General features: G+C 39.1%; 1 protein-coding gene across 2 annotated transcripts in view; it reads right to left on the minus strand.

Moving 5' to 3' along the window:
* The window catches only part of RETREG1 (reticulophagy regulator 1), an 81677-nt gene extending 65397 nt beyond the window's left edge, over nucleotides 1-16280 (minus strand). Inside the window, exons 1-3 of one of the 2 annotated variants that reach the window (XM_077785323.1) lie at nucleotides 16027-16280; nucleotides 2827-2933; nucleotides 956-986 (exon numbers count right to left, since the gene is read on the minus strand). In XM_077785323.1, the coding sequence (XP_077641449.1) occupies nucleotides 956-986; nucleotides 2827-2933; nucleotides 16027-16256 (368 nt within the window). In that variant the 5' untranslated portion in view covers nucleotides 16257-16280. The remainder of the gene's footprint in view (nucleotides 1-955; nucleotides 987-2826; nucleotides 2934-16026) is intronic. The other variant, XM_031503962.2, reaches the window with a different exon arrangement.
* Nucleotides 16281-19116: the final 2836 nt, after the last annotated feature.

Consider the following 19116-nt stretch of genomic DNA (forward strand, 5'->3'; position numbering starts at 1 on the left):
TAAGGAATGGTGTTCCCCAGCTCTGTGTTCCCACTGAAACACTCCAAACCATAAACTGCTCTCTCACTCCCCCATCACCTCCTCACCTGTGAAGGGCTGGACAGAAGAACTGCAGACAAAAAAGGTTAAGATTATGGGTTGAAATAAGAACAATTTATGGGAAACAGCAATGGGAAATAACAACAAAAGCAACAATATCAGAGTGTAGGAGGGACGTGAATGATTCACACACCATATGTAAACTCCCGACCACACCTGACAGTGCTGCCACATTATTTGACCTGGAAGGGACTCCTTCCCCCATCCCTGGAAAATAAGGAGAGGTGCTAGAGCATGACCTTTGAGTCCTGGCCACACCCCTTCTGGTTACTGCAAAAATTAAATCTGTCTTGGCTGAAACCAGGACAACTGCCAACAAATTAAATTATATACTCTACAGTAACATGACATAAACATTTGCCAAAGACAGGCAAGTCAACAGGCTTCAAAATTATTAATTTCTATTCATATGGATATCAACTGATATTTATTTGCAATTATAACACTCAATTATTTATGTTGACTTAAAGAGAAACTCCAGCCATCATACCTACTTCTAGTCAACAGCACTGGTATAAGTTCTAGAAGTTCTAAAAGTTACCTCCTTGACCAACATAGTATTACTCTGCTTTTCAAAGAAAGCACTAATTCCCATAAAACACAAAGCATGATAATCCCAGTGTAACAAAAAGCATTTCTAGAGGTATTCTGATATGTTACTATAGACTTCAATGAAACTTAAATCTGAAACAATAATTTATTAAAAATCATGAACAAACACTAATAAACTTAGAAAATATTTTAAGATCAAAATAATTCAGCAACTTATTAGAAGAAAACAGACTTTAAAAAAATTCTAGGTCAACTATAAAAAATAAAGTAATAAATAACCATGCATTAAAAATAAAGTACCTACTTGCCAGTGATGGTTCTCCAAAGCTGCGCACCTGCAATTGTAAGAATGTAAGATGAAATGCACTAAATCAGAAAGAATTTTATTTTTTATTCAAAGAAGATATTCAGAATTGGATTAAAATTACTAAGGAATTCTCTGTATCAATCAAACAGGAAAGCTATATCACCTTATATCTTTAATTGCTTTCTGTAAACTTAATATACCGTTAAAATCATTAATGGAAAAAGTAATTATCTTCTATGGCTACATTTCCATATGGAAGGATGTCATGAAGATGATAATATAACTAACATGAACATACCCTCTACTTCTACACACTGACAACCACTCTACATTCCTCACGAATCTGTAATAGTCTTGCCATCTAGTGGCTGGCTGGAAGCGTGAAGCAGCTATACAGACGTGATACACTGGGAAGAATTTTTTTCTCCTTCTTGTAGTGGCCCTTCATTGATTTCTATTCATTACCACAAGACTCCTACAGTATTACTTCGAGGGCCCGATTTTTCTTAAACTCTATCTACAATGGCATCAAAGACAATAGCAGAAAAAATTGGTTTACTACAGTAAATAATTATTCTGTAAGCTAAGAAACAGAAGTCTTCCTAGTTTCATCTCTAAAATGAATGGTTAAATAGCCATGCAAACATGAGAGTAGTACATCCTGAATTTGGTCACTACAAAAATATTATTTACAGATATGAGTGAATTTACCTAAATCATTGCCTTACAGCTAGCAAGGTATTCAATGTTTGTGGTGATTTATACAGCATAGAATTTAAAAAAATCAAATTCTGCTTAGCTTTATAAGTTGGACTCTGGGTTTGTAATACTAAAGTAGGAAACAGAATGGTAACCAAGACTGCCAGAAAATGGAATGATAGTAAATCATCCTTTAGAAAAGGTAGCAAATACCTGCTGTAACTTAGCAGGGAACAATGGGCTCTGGCAGTCAGAAAAGATGTGTTAGTACATCACAGAGAAATACCATCCTTCTCTGACATCTATTTCCTGCTTTTGTACCCTGTTCAGATGGATTTTCAAACACTTTGCATGGGAATTAATGATAAACAAAAGGAAAACTAAGAATATTGAAAAAAAGCCAATCTTAATGGAAATGAAAATTAAAAAATTATGATGAGCATTTTGTCAAAAAAATTTTCAAGATGGTAATGAAGTACAGGACAGGAATTGAAAAAAACAAAAAAAACAAAAAAAAAACAAAAAAAAAAAAAAAAAAAAAAAAAAAAAAAACAAAAAAAAAAAAAAACAAACAAAAAAAAACCCCAAAAAAACCAAAAAACCCTAAAAAAACTCCAAAACACCAGACCAGCCAACAAACTCAAAATCCCTTTCAAAATTAGTTGTATTCACACAAGACTCACACACACTCTGGAGACTAAATTGTATCCAAAGTAAAACAAAAATATTGTTCACTTCTTATTTCAACTGTGCTAAGATAGGTAATTTCTCTATCTATTTACAAATTTCACTGATATATATTGGATGTCCCAAAATTTCCAAAAATTACATTAATAATATTAGAAGAAGTATGAATGTCTAGGAAAACATTGTATTTTAGAAAAGAATGCATTTTCAGACCTAGCATTTAAGAAACAAGAATGACTGTCCACTCCTAACAATTACACTCATCTAAATGCTAAAACAAATCTCCTAATATCCTCCCTATAAAATATAGCAAAACTTAATTGAAAATGGCAATAGACCACCTACTAGACCACCATCTACTATCATTCTCTAAAATTAGCTGATACTTTTACAATAATCATAATATTGACCCGGCTTTAGTAATGAATTAGCATGCTCCAAAGTGCAGGTGTTTAAGCACAGAAGTCTACCAGTATGCTTACCTTTTACCTTTGAGAATACCAAATCCTTCATTATCTGAAGAATTAAGACTCCAAGTATTATAAGGGAAGTCAGATGATACACTCTCCAAGGGGTCACTGCAACAAACCTAGAATATCAAGGTGAAATAAATGTTGAATACTTCAAAACTCATTGGAAGCATACAAAAACTAACAGCTGCTACTAATACTGAAAATAAATAGGAAGTAAGAGACTCAGCAATTGCAATAACTGAGTTCAGTTTCTCCCCACAACCTTTCCATAAGAAGCAAATATTTAGAGCTCCAAGCATGGCATTTAAAGATACAAAGATAAAACACTGAGTTTGTAGATTTTTGTCCATACTTTTATTTACACAGACAGAAAATGAAGAAAACAAAATATTTTAATTATTGAATAGAAAGTACTACTTTTAAATTAATCATGGTTTCATTAAAACTAATTGTCTTGGCACAATGTACAAAAAAAGGTTAAAAATTTTCTTTTGCTTCCTACAGAACCTAAACAAAAATTTTATACAAATCATTCTTTCAAATACAAAGATGAGGTAAATATATATAACAGCATAACACGAAAACTTGTCTTCATAACAAGCTTTCATGAATTTTGGTTTTAATTACATATTTTTTTAGAACATGTCTAGTCAAGTCAAACAGACCCAGATGCAAAAAGTATGAATTATAATCTCATGTACTTCTGGTTTTGCTGCTGGTGTGTTTGGAGATTAGCTCTTCTATCTGTTTTAATGACAAATATCTTAACTCACAAAAAAGGGGGCATGAAGTAAAAAGAATTAAAATTCAACTAACTAAATAAAAAAACCTAATGTATTTTAATAGCTGGGTTTGAGCACTTTAAATCAGTGATCTGAATAGAAACTGTGAACAAGTTAAGTTTTAAAAGTAAAAGCAATTAACTTAAAAAAGTAGAGGTTAGCCAAAACCAGTAAGAAACCACTGTCCAAGGCACTGAATCAAATGAGAATACCAACTGAAACAAAATCATACAAATCTGGGATGTTTTCAAGAAACCTCTCAGATTTGAAAACAGGCTACCCAGCTTCTACCCAGTTTCTGCTTCAGAGCTTTTCTGCAAAAAAAGAGAGGGAAAGGGAGTGAAAATAGTAGCTAACATGGCCATTGTAGGAAGCCAAGAGGTACCCTTTGAGCACACTTGGATTTTTCAGAAAGAAAATTGACTTCAGAATATTTCTAACAAGCTCAGGACACACTGCTGTAATAGCAAACTGCTCCAGTTCTATTCCTTGAAAACCTCAAAAAGAAAATCTGCATTTAAAAAAATGTCCACACCACTAATTTTCACATTTAACACAAACTCATAATACAAATTACCCTGAGCAGACCAATATATGAATTCCAATACAAACACATAAGCTTACTCTGAAGGTTTTATCCAAATATAAAGGGGTTTTATATCTGTAGAGAATTTGAACTGTAAGATTATTCTAGAAAATAAATATATAAAATCAGTACCTTTGTATAAGTCAGCCAGCTCAAGAAAACCAACAGAGAAGTGTAGAGAAAAATTATTACAAGGCAACCTCTATCAAAACTGCCCAATCATAGCTCAATAAATGAAAACTTGTAACAGCTTTGCATCATATTGTCCTACTATTTTTCTTGGCAATATTATTCAGTATTAAAAATCTTTGTGTAATGCGGACTAGGATTAGCAAACAAGGATTAACAAGGTAGCATCCTTCTGAAAGATGCTTCCAAGTCATGTCATTCCACCTTCTCAATACTGCAGTGTCCCTGCTCCAATGTTTGAGGAAAAAAAAACTCTAATCCAGTTGAAGCAGCTAATGTAGTCACCAAACAAGGACTCGTAACTTCTTTAGAGGGCTTTGAATCGTTCTGACTGAACTTTCCATATCTTAACATTATTAGCTCTTTATCTAGACTGTGATGTTTGCAAGAAAGACCATCCCTTGTGAATTCACTCAGCCAGCTTGTGTCAGCCCTCAGGTGCCAGAGCAACATAGATTAGAAAAATTATTTGTGAGCCATATGTCAGAGATCTGTGTCCTTGAAGCCCTTCCTGGTGGAAAGCTGCTAAGGTCCCCTCAGCTGCTAAGGGACCCCTAAGGTCCCCTTTTGGTATATATCTATCAAACATAAACTTATCAAACAGTTCAACATGCAGGGATCTGAAAACCACTTATTATGCTACTACCACTGTCATAATTCTTCTAGGAATTATCAACATGATGCATAGCAACCAGACTAACAACCGTGATACTTTTGCTTATTAATAGAAGTTAGGGCATTTTTGCCCCTTCTTTAAAAAAACAAAAGTAACAGATTGTACTCTTAAGTATTTCTAACACACTCATATCTGACAAAAATGAAAGGCTCCAGAATGAAATCTTCATATACTGCACTCCTTCTGTACTTCTACTCTTCTGTAGGAAGAATGCTATGTAAGAGAAGCTTACTGAACATGCTTTCTTTTTTAAGCAATAAGCAAAACACACTAACATTCAAATTGTTTAATTTCTTCTACGAATGGTGCTGAAGTAAAATTATTACTGGACACATAACCAAGATTTGTTCTCCCCCTTGAATTCTGCAGTATTTTTTGAATGTTTTTTGGGGGGAATGGAGGAGTTAAGAAACAATGTACAGAATAATGAATGTACAGAATTCCAGATAACTACTTCAAGCAGTTAACAGGACAGCTTGCACAACAAAGGGACAAGAAATTCTGCTGTAGGCAGTGCAGGACTGAAAAAAACCCCAGCCATGAGGTGCCCAGGACTCAGTCCCTACCACTGACTGGACCAGGCACTCCCTGCACAGGAAAGGCCTTCACTCAGACACAGCCCCAGGGGTGGGATACGGCCACCTGGCTTTGGGGCTGCAAGAAGGAACAGTGGCCTCACTGTGAGGGATGTTCCCTGGTCCAGAGCACTCAAGTGAAAAAGCTAAAGGAGGTGCTAAGCAGATGGCAGACCACTATGGAGTAGGACTTTCAAAAGCTTAGCTGTGTGAGAACCTGAGCAATATGCTCCAAATGGAGCTCAACTGAGCAAGCCAGTCTAGCTGACCTCCAACTGTCCTTCTATCCTATGTTCTTCTATGTAGGAAGAATATAAGTGTGATGGAGCCAGCCTGCCACTCAACTCCACTGTGGAAGACTGTGAAAACATTTTTGTAAAATGAAATAGGAGCAATATCAATGGATAATTAAGCAGTGGTTGTCCACAAAGGTTGTGGAATTTCCAACCTTGATGGCTGTGAAGACAAAACCTTGAGCAATCTCTTTTGAATTAAGTACTTGATCTTATTCTGAGCTGCAAGCCACTCTATAGACCTCAGGAAGCCCCTACCAACCTGAATGGTATTTTCATTCTGTGACTAGGCTATTAGAAGTGATTGGCAAATATTTTTTGGTAAGATGCTGACCTTAAAGGCACAAAAATTTCTGTTTCTGGGCCTGGTTATATTGCAGCTGCTCTGAAATGTTTCTAAACTGCAGAAGAATCAAAACTTGATAACTTCCACAATTAAAAGTTGAAATTCTTCAACTGCATGATGGTGAACCTAAACACAGAGAAGCAGCCTAAGGTACCTTCTCCTTCTTGTTATTTTTCCAGTTCTTTAAAGTATGGGATGGTCATATGTCAATACTGTCAATTTGTTGTATCAAAAAGCAGGTATCTCACAACACACCAGAATTGCTCCAGAGCAAGTGGGACAATGAACTGCACAAACCGGATTATACAAAGTTATTCAAGTGTCATGAGCCAGATAAGAAATTTTGACCATTAACAATATCATACAATATTGCAGTCAGTAAACATGACAAAACTTACAGGGCATGACAAAAGCTGTTTTAAATTGTATCAAGAGATACAGAGAAGGTACAGACCTACTAAATTGTTTCAAATGTTAATAAATGAATTTGATTATTTCATTTCAGCTGTTAAAGTTTTGGGGTTTTTACAACACATTCTAGAGCTATGAATGAGTTGCACTTCATAAACACAAAACATAAGAAAACATATAATCAAAAATTAAATTACTTAAGACTATCAGCAGCCAGTACTAGTTATTTCTGGAAAGCCTTAGCAGGTACATTTTTAATAGCCATCTATCCCTAGATGAAATCCAGAGATAATCATATAAATAAATGAAAGCTGTCAATAACACAAAAGTGAGCATGGACCTTTGCTTCACCATCAGCTTTTATGACACATTTATTGGCTGCATGAGTGACTTGTGAACTTCAGTTCTATGTTCTACAAACGCATATTTACATCTTAAAACCAGAGGCCAAACTCTTCAGAGCAATTCCATGAAGTTCTAAAGAGTGCAGGTTTGTATATAACTGTTTCCTCATAAAATATTTAGGTGAAAATCTACTGACACTTTTCAACCAGAGCTTTCCATAGAACTGGTCTTCTTCCATCAGACACTGATAAGTAAGCATGGCCTATGACATAAACCACATAGAGAATGGCTCTCCCCTGTGGAGAGGAAATATTTCTATTTAATTTTGAGAATACTGAACTACTAATTTCAAAGCTACATGTACTTTGCTCTCACCGGGGACCACCTAACACTGTTTCAGACAAACATCTACAGCAAAGGTATTTGGGTAAGGAAAAGATGTAGTAACTGTTTCCTGGTGGTAACTGTTTCCTGCTTGGAGGTGAATATAGACCATTCTTCCACACTTACTGCTGGAGCAATCAATACTTGTCTGGTTGCAATAAATTCTGATTACTGTCTCAAGCAGGAGCTCTGGGGAAGGGGAAAAGGACTTGTTTTCTTCTAATTACAGCATGACGTATACTGCCTGAACATTTTTGAAATACATGGTAAAGGTAGTATCAGAAAGCTTGTGCCCTTACTGATCAGAGGCTCAATCATCTTGTTTGCCCTCCTGTGACTGAGGAAGGAAAAATATATATTCAACACTATTTTATTTACAGGTAATTTAATGCTTAAACTCTCCTAACTGAAAAACCATCCCAAAGCAGCTTTTTATGTCCATTAAGTATACAACTTTTATGTGAATTGCTCTTCTATAGAAACGATTTTCATACTAAGACCCTGTAAATATCAAATGCTTTATCTACAAATACAGAAATCCAAACTTTTGAGTATTCAAAACACGGGAAGTCAGAAGTCAATAATCCAGCATTTCTCCAATTGTTTCTTTAGTACATCTTGGTGTTGTGGTATAACACTAGCTGACAATTAAGGTTGCTCACTTTTCTCCTGCCCTGGTGAGATGGGAAGGAAAATGGAAAGAAGTAAAAGCCAGGGCTTAAGAACACTTTAATAATAGAAATAAAGTTAATAAGAGTAACAAGAATAATAAAATGAAATGTGATAATCTAAGAAAGACCAGTGATGCATGGTACTACTGCTCATCACCCACTGACTGGTGCTCAGCCGAACCTGAACAGTGATGGGCAGCTCCTGGCCTGCTCCTTCCAGGTTGTGTACTGGGCATGCCACACTGTGGTTTGGGATATCCTTTGGCCAGCTCAGGTCAACTATTCCAGCTGTGCTCCTTCCTGGCTTCTTGTGCACCTGCTTGCTGGCAGAGCACGGAAAACTGGAAAGCCCTTGACTTAGGGTAAACACTGATCAGCAACAACTGAAATATCAGTTTCTTACCCACTTTTTTCTCATACTGAATCCAAAATATAGCACAGCAACACTGTATCAGGAAGAAAAATTATTCCATCCCAGCCAAAACCAAGACACCTGGTCAAGAACTATAATGCAAAAATCCCTTCCCAATTCCTATACAAAATGTGTAGTCAGAGTAAGTTACATACACTTTTTTGGCAGAATCTCTTTATAGAATAGAATTTTGTACACTATCATTATATTTATATGATATTTAGCTTGCATGTCTGAGAAATGCACAAAAGCTGATACAGAAGATTCCAAATTGAAGAGAGGGAATTACATGTAAAAAACCACATTTGTATATGTTCTGTCAAAAATTTTAAAAGGAACAAAGGTTTAAATTCAGTCTAAAAAAACTCCCCACCCATCCAAAAGGCATAATTTGTTGAATAAAATAATTTCAGAAGCATTTACTCCACATGTAATGTTAATTAAAATTTAAAATATGTACACTAGCACTCTGGGTACCTGGGATTTTGAACTTAGAAAGCTGTATATCTGTTTAGCTGAAAACCTGTGAAATGTAATAAAACGCTTCTTAAAAACATGTACATTAAAAATGTTTTAGATCATGTCTAATTTAGTGGAGAAAAACCTTCCATAAAGACATAAATTAGAAAGAAGCACTATTTTTCACTTCAAGTTTTTCTCTAAAAAAGAGAAAGACTTAGGTATTTGAGATATTTCAAACAGAGTAAAATGAAGCACTGAAAAGCAGTTGATTTGTAACCTATGTGCCAGCAAGCAAAGAGCGTTCCATTGGATAGCACCCAAAAATCTAAAAATTCTATCACTAGGTACGTATAAATAAACAAATAATTTTAAAAAATAACCCTCAAGCAGAAAGGGCATGCTTATTATTCTAAAACTTAGATCATTTTTTAAAATTCATTCTTTGTTAAGACAAAGAAAACTCAGCCATCAACCTTTTATTCAAAGAGCCCATTTGTCAGGTTTCATTGAAAATATTAGGATCATATTTATTTAGCCAGGAAGCACAGACCAAATCAGTTTTTCTTTAGAAAACCTTCTAAAACTTACTGGAATTCAGAAATTTTTGAATAATAAATAAACCTCTTGTCCTAAGAAACAGACTCACAGAAATTTAAATTACTGTTACTTTGACAGTCATCTGTAGAAGAGGTTGTCCTCTGGAAGGTCTGTGCACAGGTTTCAGGGCAAAAGCAAAGACAGCTGGACAATGCTAACTTAACATATAGGATGGGAATTAAAGTTGTGTATTTTCTCCACTCCAACTCAAGAAACTACCTCTTAACCTTAAAAATAAATCTAAATAAAACAAAAAATTGCATAAGTCCCTCAGAAAGAAACACTGGAAAAATGGTTCCAATGCTTTGCATTTAATCACCAAAGATAAATGTGCTTTTAAACTGGTACATTTGGAAGTATATTGGTAGTCTGGGATATAGGATAAAGTTAATAACTTCACATTGCAAAATTATCTCACACTGTTTGCAAGAAAACTTCTTGAGGAATGCAGCAGTTAGAATCATGTTTCAATATTTGTGTGTTTGGATCAGATTTACTGCAACCTGTTGCATTCAGACAGACACATAATAAACAATTGGGAAGGAGAAAGTTTAAAAGACCTAAACTACATACCTTCTGAGCCTACCATGACATCAAATTCTACTTTTACACCAGTGAAAAGAGGGGATGATATTTCCATGGAAGTTAAAATCATTTTGATTTAAACATATAACATCAAATAACCTTGCTTGCTTTGCTTTTGCAGACAAATGCCCAGATGACCTTAATTAACCTGTGCTCTAGCAAAGTACAGAAGAAATCTTAATCCCATTTTCTCATACAGTAGCAGCAGTTTGAGCAGTAGCACCTCTACCATGCTGCCCTAAATCTCCTTTTCTTTAATGCTCTCATTAGTCCTGTAATATCTACCATGGAACATAGCATATCCCCCTAAAACATCCATTGTTCTCAAAATTCTACTTAGTATTTGAAAGGTCTCATTATTTTGAAGCAATAATTGAAGAAATTATAATTTCTCTCTTAAAACAACTGCTTTAGACACAGCACATGCACAATTCAGCAAGACAGAATAAACACAAGCCATGCTGCAATTAATTTATGTTCTCCTTTGTTCTGGATTTCCATCTTCCATAATGTTCTCATCCTAGATTTGATCCCACATTTTTCAGTAATGCCTGCTTTTCCTTCAATTATCCCACTTGATTTCTTTTCTGACTGATCCTGATTTCATCTTATTGGTTGAAAAATGCTGTCAACTGTCCAGGTTTTTATGTAACACTGTCTGGCTCTTAAACAATGTCAATTTTCATTCCTGTAAACTAATCTCTCAGCCAAAAGTATGAAAACTTCAAAAGTTTTCATAATTTGTATTGGAAAAGTGAACATAAGCCTATAACTGCTTGGGTAAAAACAAGAAGACTCTAAAATTATATCACAACTTGTACTGAAGTTGGAATTTTAGCTTTACTTGAAGAAAAGTATTTTGGAATACCACCTTCTAGGAAGCAAAAAACAACAAACCATAAACATTTGTTTATGCTTAAAGAAATATCAGCAATTTGCTGTACTATAGCTATGTGGAATAAAATAAATTCCAAGTTACAAAGACTTAGCAAAAGGCAGCAAATTAAAAAAGTTAAAGACTATCTGACTAGAAGAAACAAACTAGCAATCATATAAGAACCCCATTCACGTAAATGGCACGTCTATGCCAGAATTTTTTTTCTATTTTCTAATAATGAAAGTATGATCATTACAAAATAATAATGTCAATACTTAACCTACTCTACTATTCCTACTTGAGTGATCAGAGACATAAGCTCTTACTAGAATTTAAGGCAGGAGTATTCACTTGCACACTATCCCGGTACTTTGGATTTCGGGAAAGTAATCCTAAAACAACTATGAATGTAGCTCTAAGATTTCCTGTAACAAAGACAGCCAAAGACCAAAATTTCCCACATCCAAAACCATATTTAACATCTGGGTGCTATAATGAAAAATCCATATATGTTCTCCTGACTTGGAAGATATTATAAATTTAATTAAGTGATTTGAAGACCAGCATATTACAAACTGGCCTCAGAATACCAATACCCTGCCTGACTCCAACTCAATTTTCATGTATTTTATGTTTTGATTTCAAAGATTTCTTTTATTCCAATTCTTGGTGAATTTGACATTTTGTCAGCAAGAATGTCTGAGTAGGTCTCCTAGACTACATTTGCAGCGATAGCCACAGTCAGTGCTGACAGTGAACAAAATCACAGTCCACAAGTACATAAAACTGGGCTGCTGCATGTCTTTCTTCTTGTAACAAAGAATAAAAATGCAAGCATACATTGTGCATGCACACTGGGCAAAAATCTTAATTTATAGACAAGTGAGGTATAGTAGTGGTAGCATTTACAAGTTCTGTGCAAATACATGAAAGAAATGCTCATCTTAGTGCTGCTTTCTTATATTGAGAGAATAAATTAATGAATGAAAAGTACTTTGAGATCTCTTCATGGTATACACTAATCATTGCCAAGCAGAGATTTCAAGTAAGAAACACTTCAAGAACAAATCTTAAAGTGAACTGGATACTTAAAAACAAAACACACCAAGCCGCTAAACTCTGAATGTGCATTTTGTTACTAACATTTAAAGAGCAATTAGATTTTCTGTCTGGAAAATACACAATCTTTACCTGATGCAATGCACACAGACAATTCAGATATAAGGAATATTGTTTTCTCTCTTGATTGTTTCTCTCAGACAATGGAAATATTCACTAGATCTGAGACCAAACAAACAAACAAAAAGTATGGGTACGGATTGACAAAAGACAATTTTTAATGGAAAATTAGGCCTGCACACCTGTCTAAATCAAGGACTGATACTTGTATTTTACACAGTTGGTCAGTTACTTTGTTGAGTCAGTACAATACCATCATGTAACATTGTTTAAAAAAGATGTAACATGCAAATATACATTCTGAGGTCAGAAGGTATATTAAAATCCTCAAAGAAAAATGTGGATTTTAGCTGGTGAAGAGAATAGCAAACAGGGTTAATAATAAATTCATTCCACAAGGAGACAGGAAAAGAGAAAAGATCTATTACATCTTAGTCTTTCTGCTGCCTCCCTTCACAAAAAATCCTAGGGAAATCAGGAAATTGGACAACTGGTGAACAGATGCAACGGGTGTATACAGGGATGACCTTGCAGACATGAATGCACTTTAGTTTGAAACATTTATCTGCAGATAGAAAACATGTATTTGAGATAGGTATCTGTAAACTACAAAACACATGGAACAGTACAGAACTACTGAAAATAAACTTGTCCCTCTGACCTTGTAGAAATTTAAAATTACAGATTGGAAGAATAAAAAGATGCCACTATCCCCTCTATTCCATATACACAGAGAATAATAATTAGGAGAGAATTCTAGCTTAAAAATCTAGGACTGAATGTTAATATTTGGATAAGATTAAACCCAAGACTGGAAGTTATCACGCAACAGCCTAACACTCAGAACACCTGGAATGAACTTCTGGCACCAGCAAAGAGTCTCTCTGTTCTTGGCTCAATTGCTCACTTTTTCAGTACAATGGGTGTAAAACAGACAGAAAAAAAACAGGGTTTTTTTCTGTTATTTTGACTTCAGTCTGCAAATTATACACAGCACAAGAATCTAAATCATATTTCAGATGGTTAGGTGCAAAATAATATATATATTTAACCCTTGTTCATTACAAAGATTTTTGGTCAGGTTCATTTGGGGCAAGAGGCTTAAAGCTGTTCACAGTGAAAAAATAATGGAGGTGGTAACTGAAAAATGCTTTTTCAGTAGCCAGACTTGTGTCTACTTTTACTAGTCTCTTGTTAAAGAGTCCACAATAATTTGTCAGTAATATTAAAGAAAATCAAGGAAGTCAGAATGAAATTAAGTTAGTAAATTTCTTGTACTTACAAGAACAATATTTTAGTAGTAACTGTCAAAAATACATTTACATACAGTACAATGGCTAAGAGATTTTTTTAACACAAAAGAGGCTACAATGGAATATATTAAAAAAATAAAATAAAATCCTGTGACACCAGAGAAACAGTTCATTCTCAGCAGCTCCTACTGCAAGTTTACACACTTTGATGGGTAAACATATAAATACTAAACTACCCGTAAGGAAAATAGTCCCAACAAAATTAAATGGATGGGAGGAAGGACCTGGTGTTGCTTTTCCAAAATTCAGAAAACTGTAAAATTAAACCTCACCTCCCCTTTCTCCTTCTTCCACCAATGCTGTTGTTGCTACAGTGGGAGAAGTCTCCCATCCAACAATGCAGAGTTCTGAACACTGAGATAGCCCGATTAGAAACCACATGCACTGGGAGTCCCCCTATGGGGCATGGATACTTGTAGGCACACGACAAAGAAAGAAAAGGCACATGAATCAGCAGCTAGGAAATGTCCCTTCTACCTGGCTCCAGCCAGGACAAAGCCCTGTCAGGAGAGACTTCACAAGCTGCAGGGGTGGACACTTGTTCCTAGTCCCGAAGCAGTTGTGACTGAGTCATCACAAACCAGGCTGAGCAGCTGGATCTCAAACAAGAAAATGAGAAGCAGCAAACACTACACTGGAAATCTTGACAATCCCAACACCAAAGCAGGAAAAGATGATCTTAGATTTAAATTTTAATGTTTAATTTTCAAAGTGTCAGATTTCATAGATTTGTTAATGAGATCTTTCCTTATGTTCTCAAACCACAGAAGTTTACTGTTCATCATTTCTGCTTCTCCACATTTCCTTGTTAATCTACACCTCTCAAAACTCCCTGGCAGTAGAATAGTGAGCTTCCTTTTGAGGTACAACACCACCAAATTAAAATGAAAAGTCTGTGCCCTGACCTTTGCTGCTTCGACTCATCTTGAAAGTAACAAAGTAGAGTGAGCTATGACTTTTGATAAAATAACTTCAAATACTGGTCACCATAACAAATTGCCAGTAAGACTACCAAAGGAGACTTCTTACAGGCATTGAATAATGCATGCATTTTATACCTTGCTTGGGTCAAATCTGGAAAAAAAACAGCAAATGGGTTGCCCAGAAGCTATTCCTTGAGACATGGAAATGTATTCTGCTAGAAGTTGTCCCTGAAAATTTTATCAGAGCCACACTGAAAAGAAATATAAGCATTATGACTCTTCCAAATGGCTGAAAGAACAGGTGACCTCTGAAGAATGTAGAAAATGAGAGCAAAACCATGTAACTTCCTCAATGAAAGGATTTACCATGGATACCTAAGAGCAAGACAGATAATAAAGGTCAACCTAAATTAAACATTATGCACACTCTGCTCCTGGAATCAAAGAGGATAAAATGATTTTGAAAATATTTGCTGAAATTTTCTTGTGCAGTACAAAGTTCCAGAAAGTCTTCTTTCTATGACTTGGATCTCATGTTTAAACATCACACTGTTAGGGTTATAGAGAACCAAGAGGAGTTTGCTGTTAATTCACTGCACTGCTTGTTTACCTCTTACTTGCTTAAGAGGAAAGGAGGCATTTCTAGCCACAGGAAAGGAAACAATATTCAGTTGTAAGAGCCTCTGCAGTAGTGCACTAACTTATAAATTGTTCTACATGATTAAGCAGGCATACAACAATACTGTAGATCACAAAGCAAAAAAACATAGGCACTGGCAAAACCTAGGATCACAGGAAAGCCCTGAAGTTTCGCATATACAACTTTTTTCTTACAGAAATTAACAAGACACATGACAAACACAACAATGAACACATCCCTATGTTAATCTCTGGGGTTTATTCAACTAAACTGTCTCCGACTACAAAAAGCTTAGTCCAAAAAGAGGACTGGTGCACTGTAGTAACATTCCGGCTGTTCCCACTTCACAAAGACTTCACTAAGTAGGCCACCAATTTGGAAAAGCACATATACCCAAAATGAACTCTAAAGTACTGGACCAGGGCATCAGCACAGCACAGTCGACGGGCTCAGGACCTGATTTCAGTAAGTTTCAAAACTCTGCACAGAAATGCGGGCCCGCGCTCTTCACGGCTGTGACAAACGCGAGTTCACAGCGGGGCATCCTGCAGCCGCCCTGGTCAGCTTCCATATGAGACTCCTCATAATCATCATCATCACGCATCAGGCTGTGGGATATGGGAGCAGAAGGTGCATGTGTGCGAGGCTGGGGCAGAAAGCGAGGGTGAAAGAACCCGACCAAGGGGATGCAATCAGCGCGAGAGCCATGGCCAGACCCGGGGCAGCGGCTTGGGGGCAGGGAATGCCGCGGCGCAGGTGAAGCGAAGAAGAGCAGGACCTTCCTTCGCTGGGGGCGCGGGCCATCTCCCCGCCAGAGCAGGGGGCAAACGCTGCTCCCGGGGCCGAGGGGAGCGCGGGGCGGGGGGCAGGAGACGCCCGCTGCGGACGGGTCGCCGCGGGCTGGGCGGGGGCTCTCCCAGCCCGGGGGGCGGCCCCGACCCCGGCCCGGGCCGGCTGGCTCACCAGAAGAGCAGGTTGGCGCAGACGAAGCCGCCCAGGCTGCAGAGGGGCCGCTCCCAGCTAAGCGCCGCCGCGATGCAGCAGCCCACGGCCAGCCCCGTCTCTCCCAGCACCGCTGCCGCCCCGGCCCCGCCTGACGCCTCCGTCGGCTCCGTCTCCCCGGGCGCCGCCGCGCCTCGCTCCTGCGGGGCCTCCGCTTCCCGGGGCTGCGCGAGCAGCGCCGCGCTCGCCATAGCTCGGTGCGGCCGCCGGGCTGCGGCTCCGCCGGGCAGAGCCGCGGCTGGGGCCGGGGCCGGAGGCGGTCCCGGGGCGGAGCCGGCGCTTTCCCATTACCCCTCACTGCCTCCTCGCAGGTGCCGCGGGGGCGGTGCCTGGCGGCGGAGCGGGGGAAGGTGCCGGGAGCGGCGGGCCCGGGGCTGCTGGCTCTGACGGGAGTTTTGCCCGGATGCTGCAGGAGAGACCGGCGGGAGTATTCCCGTTCCCTGCCGGGGGAAAGCTGGGCAGCAAAGCTGCGGTGTAGATTTGGGAAGGTGAAGCCCACCGGAAGGTGTTGCCAGTGAGACTTGTCCTTTATCTGCTCCTCGCGTATATGTGCCACAGCCAAGCGCGGCTGGAGCACGTCCCGAGGAAGGCCGCCAAGTTGGTAAGAGGACCGGAGCACCTCCCCTACGAAGACAGGCTGAGGAAGCTGTTCAGCCCCGATAAGGAGGAGGTTGTGTGCAGACCTCACAGCGACGTTCCTCTATCTGATGGGAGTTTACAGGGAAGCTGGAAGGGATTCTTTGTCAGGGACTACAGTGATAGGACAAGAGGTAATGGGTTCAAATTGAAAGAGAAGAAATTCTTTGCTGTGAGGGTTGGTTAGACACTGGAAGAGGTTGTCCAGGGACATTGTGGATGCCCCATCCCTGGCAGCATTCAAAGTCAGGCTGGATAAAGCATGGAGCAGCTTGGATAAAGCATTAGCAGCACTAGTGCGAGGTATGCCTGCCCATGGCAGGAGAGATGAGAATAGATGATCTTTAAAGTCTGTTCTAACTCCTTGACATTCTGTGATTCCAAGATTCTAAGATAACAGTCCCCAAAATCCTAAAAAAACATGTTGCTGTCGAGGCAGGACGGGAATGAGAAGACTGGCTCAGAAGGCTGCTGCGGCTTTCAGGGATCACTCGCAGCTGTCCCCCGTCCCTCCCCGGCACCTCGGGACCCTCTGGCTAGCTGTTCCCTCCGGGGACTGGGATTTTGCCGTGGTCCCGCTGCACTGGACTTACCAGGCAGCGGCTGGGTTAGCACGGTCCGAACGGCGGCAGTGCCTCGGTCACCGCAAGGGATCAAGATAAAGAGACAAAGAGAGGTTAATGGTATGCAGTGCAGAGAGATTGTATTGCCTGAACGGTTGCAGGGACCAAAGACCCTGGGCTACTGCCCAGATACAGTTTTATACAGCAAAATTAAGAGATAAGGTCTAAACAATAGAGACAGTGTCCAGCCTGGACACATCAGAACCACCCCAGGGGTCAGGTCCAATGGGAACTGCTCGGGTGGGTAGAAGGGGGTTTACAGAGAAATACTGAAGCGAAACTTTCCCGAAACAATGGGGCATACAGAAATGTATCTTTTCCTCAATTTCCCATTCCCAAGGCCTTTCTAAAACCCATCCTCCACACTACCATGCCAGCATGATAGCAACAGGCTGTTGAGAGTAAAACTCTGATTTATTCAAAATACACCGCTCTTTTATACAGACCAATGAAGGAGGACCAATGAAGTGAGGACCAATGAAGTGAAAACAACGCAAAGCATTGGTGCAAAGTGCTTGACGCACAGTGATAGAACTTAACTATAAACAATGTGAATAACAAGAGAGATAAAAAATTATTTACATTCTTCTCCAGCTCTTTCCCAGGCTTCTGCCTGGCCAGAAACTTTCAGTTTATCTCTTTGACTGAATCTGAGACCCACATATCAAGCTTTTTTGTTTAAAGAAGGAGGCGGTGTTTGTCAGGGCACCTTGCAGAGAAGAGGACAAACACGACTCTGAGGTTCACTAGTTGATAATTCAAAACCTCATTTGATGTTGGCTCAGATCGGTCAAAGAGCTTCCAAACTTATAATTTTCAAGGAATCAATTACCAACTCTAAGACTTGTCAGACTGTCAAAGGACTGGCAGTCCAACTTGTCAAAATCCTTTTCCCAGTGTGAGTATGACATGACAGAAAAGAAGGTATTTACAACACATGCACATACCCAAATCAGCCAAATTTAGATTTGGCAAGATGAATAACATCTGTTTACCACAGCTGCAAAGCCTTTAGGCCTCTGGGATTTGTCCCAACCCGTAAGGTGCAGCAGGTGAAGCCTTGGTTGACATTCATCAGAATTGCTTTTGCAAGGTGTGTGCACTTAATAAAAGAATCATGCAAGGCTTTGCCTATGCAGTCATGTCCTCAATGGACAGCTTGAGTGATAAAATTGAATTTAGGTCCAAATTGCATCCTCAAAGCTTTCAAAACAATCAAATGAAATTGACCCAATTCAGAAAGGACCAAATTCAGAACACTTGAGAAACTTCTGAAATGCCATGAAATCTCTGAAATACCATGGCTAGAGCCCTTAATTCAATCACTTGGGCTGAGGTTGATTCGTGGCTTCCCAGTACTTTGAGCTGTTAGTGAAAACACAGCTCTTTCCGCATTTTTTTTTTTTTCCTGGCCCCGTGGGCAGGGCCAAGTGTCCCAAACCCGGCCGGGGGGGCAGGGAGCCAAGATTCACCCGGCTCGGCCCCCAACTTCTCTTGGTATTTCCTGGAGCTCCTGAATTTGGGGTCCCAGGGACACCCCATGACCACCAATAAATGAGCGACCTCCCCCAACCTTATAGTTCAGTGCGCGCTCCCAACAGGCTGCGAGAAACCCGGCAATTCCTCCGGGATTCTGCCCTTCCCCCACCCCGCCTAGCAATGAGTTTTCCCACAGTTCTCGGCATCTCGCTCCGTGAACCACAAGAGCAGGACGCGAAGGGTGCGAGAAGGGGCTGTTTCCCCGGGAATATAAAATTCCACCCGGGCTCCGGGGCTCCCTGCACCACCCACG

Source organism: Lonchura striata, chromosome 1 (assembly GCF_046129695.1).
Source record: "Lonchura striata isolate bLonStr1 chromosome 1, bLonStr1.mat, whole genome shotgun sequence".
Taxonomy (NCBI): Eukaryota; Metazoa; Chordata; class Aves; order Passeriformes; family Estrildidae; genus Lonchura; species Lonchura striata.